Below are 6,189 nucleotides of genomic sequence, written 5' to 3'. Positions count from 1 at the left end.
TTGTTTTTAAAGCATAGTTTAAATATTTCATGTCACGCCCATCATACATACATTCTTTCCAGTGTTCCATATCACCAGACTGCACAGAATATTAAGAATCCAACTATATATATATATATATATATATATTAACAACACTAATTGTCTTTTTTTCCTCTTATACAATAGATTTTTCTCTTGTACATTATTATCATCATTATTATCATCATCATCATCATCTCCAATATCATTGTTTATTTACATCTGACAGAAAATTCTGTCTTTCAAAGGTAATAACATATATCAGTGTAATTTCCATTTCCCAAAAGAATTTCTTCTTCTTCGTCGTCGTCTTTTTCCCTATTTCGAGGCTGGAAAATGCGAATGCTATTTTTAAAATCTTTCTCTGTCTATAGCAGGAGTAATTATATTATTTTGTTTTGCAGATTAAAAACTTTCTCTTCTACCTCTTGTATTTTGAGAAATATTTAGGAGACAAAGGACCCTCTTCTGTTGTTGATGAGATATTAAGTGACTGCACTTGATACTCTCATTGTCATCATCAATATCAGTGTTGCTACTGCTGCTGCTATCATTATTATCATTATTATTATTATTATTATTATTATTATTATTATTATCATTATCAGTATTACTATTATTATTATTCAGCCGTCATTTAAATTGTTCCATGTTGTTATTGTTGTGGTGGTCTTCGTTGTTGATGTTGTTGTTTTGGTTGTGGTTGTTGTTGGTGTGGTTATTGTCAGTCTTGTTTCCATTATTATTATTATTATTATTATTATTATTAATCTTGTAAAAATAATATTAGTACTTTGGAAGTATACAGCACTTCATTTCTTGATCTGCACAAAATAAAGAGCAACACTGTCGTTATAAACATGCATGTTTAGAAAATATGTCTAATCATTTGTTTTTACTTTCCACTAAATTATTAACCAACACTGAATCTAGTAGTGAAATTAATTTACTTTAATCTCTTTTATTTGTCATTTCTGTGTGTGTTTTTCACATTAAAATCAATAAAAATAGTAATAATAATAAACTAATCCCTTTAATTCCAACACAAATCTTTGCCTCGTTAGTAATTACTTAATGTTGTTCTTTCTTGATTGTTTGTTTTTCAACGCAGAATAACTAATTTCACTGAATTACGTTAACATGCATTTTTTCAGGATATGTCTCTTTCTTTCTCCCGCCTTTTCCACACTTTGTCTTTTTTTTTTTTTTTTTAACACTTTGATGCTATGTATATTTTTGAGACTTTAAAAAAAAATGAAAAGAAAAAAATGAAAAAACAGCATGTCTTCACTAAATTGTTCATCACTGTGTAGTGTTAAAAGCCTTTTACTTTCTTGCAAGCATTCCTAATGTGATTAACATTGGAAAATAGGTGTGACAATTTCAGTAGAATGGTAGGAGTTACAGGGTCCATGAGGGTATTCGAAGGAAGCTATACTGCTGTTCATTTTTGGTTAAGTCTTTGGCTGAAATATTTCAAGACTTTACAGCAACAATCAGTCATACCCAAACATCTTTTTAATTTGATTTTGCTTAGTGCTTTCTGGCACTTTCATTCAGAAGCTGCTTTACTTCCCAGCTAGCCTTTTACAATTAACATTGAGTGCTATCAATTAATTAAAATTTCTTTTCTAATTTACTGTAGAGCAAGCAATCGATGTTTCTTGTGATAATAGAAATATACATTAGCACTTCTGTCCACTTATTTCTCTATGTGTATTTATACACACACACATACACACACACACACTATATATATATATATATATATGTATGTATATATATATATATATACATATATATATATATGTGTGTATCTATATATATATATATATATATGTATCTATATCTATCTATCTATATATATGTATGTGTATATGTATATATGTATATATATATGCGTCTATATATATATGTGTATATATCTATATGTACATACATACACACACAAACACATGTATATATATATATATATACATATATATGTGTGTATATATATATATGTTCATTTGTGTGTTGGGGCAAGGGGTGATTGTTATGTATTAGTATTAGTTGTTTCAAAGAACGCAAAAGATCAATTTTTTTTTTCTTCCCCGTCCATTTAGAAGTCTTACTGACAAGCAATAGTTTTTGATAACCCTATCAAGCAGAGTTTGAGGTGGGGAGAGGAAGGGGAGGGGGGAAGATTTGAAAACAAAGAAAAACAACAAAACAACCGGGAAAAAAAAACCGAAACCTCCCCCCTTCTTCTCTGTTCATTTACCTCATCTTCTACATTATTGAATGTCCACCTCTAGTTGTATAACGTGCTGTTTCCTTTTTCTCCTCTTGTAGTATCGGGGTACTCATGACAATGTGGCCACTCAGCAAAGTGGTAGCATAACATTCTACGTGAACCAGGTAAACTTACTTTAAGGCTGCTCAACCTACCCTGACCTATAGTACTTAACATTAGCTAAGCGCCACAATTTTTTTTTTTTAATCTGACCATCCCACTACCCCCCCCCTCCACAACTCTTCATAAATACTACCTTAAATTTAATAATTTCAAACATTTTCTTGGGCTTTTTTTTATTTCCTTTTCTTTACTACATTAGTGTGTAGCTGGGGATGAAAAAATCCATCAAACTCAGGCTGAATTTGATTATAAGATAGAAAATCTAATTTCTTTTGTTTTCATTTTTTTTTTTTAGTTAATTTTTCCTTTCATCTGGAAATTATATTCCATTCACTTCCATTATAATGTTATTTAATTATCTTGTTTAATTATTCATTTATTCGTTAAGAAAAATATGTGTGTTTGATGTCTATCATAATAGCGTTTCTGCTATACTCCATGCTGGTTCCTCTTTTATTTTCTGTTTGCTATTTATATTCAGATTATTGCTGCTAACTTAACTATAGCAGCATCAAAGTTAGTCAAAGTTCAATACTGGTTATAGATTTCCCTCTTGTAAAAAACCCCACCATTTTGTCAGCTATATATCAAATGGGTATCGTTTTAATGTTTCTTTCCTTTTGTTGTTACTTTCTGCATAACAGAGAGAGAGATTTATATGTCTTACATAGAACTTGTGGAAATTATAACTTTCTTGTCGTGCAGGCATTGAAAAGAGGCTGGCTCCACATGGAAAGTGCTTACTTTTTGAAATTATTCCAAGGCTAGTGTGAAGGGCGTAAAACAGGCTCCTGTTATTAGATTTTTGAATTTTAAAGCAGTTCTTCTATTGTTGCTTCTCCAAACAGTCTTTAATCTATGTTGAAGAATATTTTTCTGCTGTCTCCCAGTATCTGTCAACCTTACATTTCTACGTTATTGTGAAACTAACATAGGAAATGGACAGTTTTGCAGAGAACACATGGTTATTATGGCTGCTCCATACTCTAATTACTAGGAATATTTGATTTAAATAGAAAAGAAAAATTCTGAATATTTTCCTCAACCAACAAGTGTATTAGTTGCAAATGTAGTATTGATTGCTATATCATAAACATTTTTTCCCTCTATCTAATGTAGGAAATGCAAAATAGAATTTCTATTTTCTCTTATTGTTACTTTCTTTTTTCTTTTTTTTTTTCCTCCTTGCCATATTTTACTGATGTATATATTTTTTCATATCGTTTTCCACATACACACACATTTTAAATATTTTTTCTATTCCCATTATCTTGTTTCCATGAGAATGCATATCTATGCTGGTTGATCTCCATTCTAGGATTAAATGAGATAAAATCAATATATAGATTCTCAACTTACTCCTCTGAGATATTTCATGGTCATATAAACAACAACAACAACAACTATATCACACACAGACACACACAATAACAGGAACCAAACATAAGAAAAATAAGAGGGGTGAGGTGAAGACGGTGCAGGGGGGGGGGTCTAGTTATTGTTAAGTTGCAACTGCATTTAGTGTATTTGGTAGGAAGCTATGTGAAAAGTCTATTTGCCAAAGAAGCAGTTTGCCGATCTTTGCAACTCATATCATGTTACAGAATATTTTGCATTAGCTTGTCGTTTGGCTTTTACTTAATAACAAAGTTCATTAATGATCTTATTGATCGATCTATCGATTGCTATTTTAAAAAAAAAAATTTATTTTAATTTTTATTATTTTTTTTTTCCTCTTGATTCTTTTCCTAACATAAATATTGGTTTTGGCTACTTAGTTTTTAACAATATTATTTATTTTGAAATGCAGTAAATATTGTTGTATGCAAAACTGATTGGTAACTTGATGCTAAATGCTTCATGTTATACTTGTCAACTTTGAGTAAGATTTCTCTGCGGATCAGTGCTGGATATGCTTCAACTAAAATCCATGTTATATGCAACTAATATCAAAACCTTAGACTGTATATGAACAACAGCACTGCAGTTCTTGAGAACTGTTTATATGTCAGAAGATTAAACCATACTAAGTTACATTTGACTATGTCAACAAGAATCAACTCTTCATATTTCTCTACTGTTATAAGAAGCAGATTTGTTGTTGGAATTTTAAAAAAACAACATATTCTAGTAGTAATGTATTAGTATCAAATTAAATATGCTGGGTTGATGGTCTTTCCCTTCCCTCCTCCCCTCTCACTCTCCCTCCTTCCCTGTATTTATTTGTGCGTGTGTATGTATATATACACACATTCACATATACTCATATATACATACTCACATGTACATGCTCATACAGGCAAGCATATTTAAAGGTATATGCGCATGTGTGTGTATGGCTCTTCCCATCTCTCATTCTCTCTCTCTCTCTCTCTCTCTCTTTCTCTAATCTCTGCTTTTTGTTAATTAATTGCTTCACTTTTGATATCTCGTTTAGGCCATTCATTTTAGATGTCTCTCTAGGTTAACAATCTGCATCTCATGTCTCCCAATATTGTTGTCTATAACAGTCTCATTAGGTTTAATGCTGTTTGTCTGCTGATGTCTGCTTTATTTTCAAGGACTCACCATCTTTTTCATAACTCCTTAAGTTAGTCTATCCTTCTTGCTTGTCTTTCTCTAGATTTCTTTATGAATTATATATCCTGGTGCCTACCTAAGTTAATACACCTGTACCTCTTAGAGATTACAAAAGACATCCTCAAAATATATCATTGTGCTGGTAATAGCAGAGTTTCTTTTGTTTGCATTCCAATTCTAGTTTCCAATTCTAAGGGTCTTACTATTCACCATAGTGAGGTTTAATGTGTACATGCAACCACACTTCCAAAGATGTGCATTAGGTTCAATCCTCATCTTTTTTTCGTACACTCATTTAAATCTGTATGGGCATGGTATGTTTCATAACATGTTAGCACCGTGTGTTTTGGAGTGGTACAATTTCTACAGCAATTAGTAATTGCAGCATCAGAATAGTGTCTAAATGGTAAACTAACTATTGGGGTGGTTTGCTCTCAGTTGTGATGGTGATTTCCTTCTTGGCATGATGTAGTGTCTCTCAGAGAAGTACAGCATCTCTTGGAGTGGTACAATCTCTATTGATATAGAATTTTCTCTACTGGCATGTGTTTACTTCTTTATATTATTTGCTCCTTGCCTACACTGCAATAGTACATTGTTGTTCAATATATTTGTGTGGAAGTTGGAGTTAAACATCTTATTACGATTATTGTCAAACGATGATAATATCTCAATTAGCTTATAGTATCTGACCATGTTACTTAGTTCCCGTGTAGCTCACTGTAGCTGAGTAACACTTTAAAAATAGGGAGAGGGGCGCCCTCCACCCAAAATCTCAATTTATCAACAGCTATTGTTAAGTACCATATGGTAAGGGTTTCCAGCAGCACTCTAGCACTCTACCCTCCATGTAATCTGCATGTCATAGCAACTATGTAACTATTATGTGGTCAGTACATGTGGCTTCTTTTCTAGAAAACTCATCCTTGTTTCTTTCTTTGTTTTGCTGCTCAGTGTCCTGGCTGTTGCTGTTTGCTTCTAGTAACATGCTTGCAACATCAGTTTTTATCCTTCCCTTTCCAAGTTGACTTGGTCTTTGTCTGTACATATCCTACCTTACCTGAATAACGACCAATACATCATTCCATTTTATTTATTCTTTTAAATCAAAATTTTTGAATAAACATTTGAAAAAAATCATCGAGAACGAAAAAAAACATGCAGTTATCTTTATATATATATATATATAT

General features: G+C 31.7%; 1 protein-coding gene across 5 annotated transcripts in view; it reads left to right on the top strand.

The window, feature by feature from the left end:
* Nucleotides 1-6,189, top strand: part of LOC106878283 (serine/threonine-protein kinase mig-15-like) — a 281,927-nt gene that overhangs the window by 225,672 nt on the left and 50,066 nt on the right. For 4 of the 5 annotated variants that reach the window (XM_052970408.1, XM_052970407.1, XM_052970410.1 and 1 more), the window contains exon 10: nucleotides 2,356-2,421. The exons of the other annotated variant lie outside the window; for it this stretch is intronic. In XM_052970408.1, the coding sequence (XP_052826368.1) occupies nucleotides 2,356-2,421 (66 nt within the window). The remainder of the gene's footprint in view (nucleotides 1-2,355; nucleotides 2,422-6,189) is intronic. 5 annotated transcript variants of the gene reach the window in all.

Source organism: Octopus bimaculoides, chromosome 9 (assembly GCF_001194135.2).
Source record: "Octopus bimaculoides isolate UCB-OBI-ISO-001 chromosome 9, ASM119413v2, whole genome shotgun sequence".
Classification (NCBI taxonomy): domain Eukaryota; kingdom Metazoa; phylum Mollusca; class Cephalopoda; order Octopoda; family Octopodidae; genus Octopus; species Octopus bimaculoides.
Note: the sequence above shows the minus strand (reverse complement) of the source record. Positions and strands in the feature narration are given on the sequence as shown.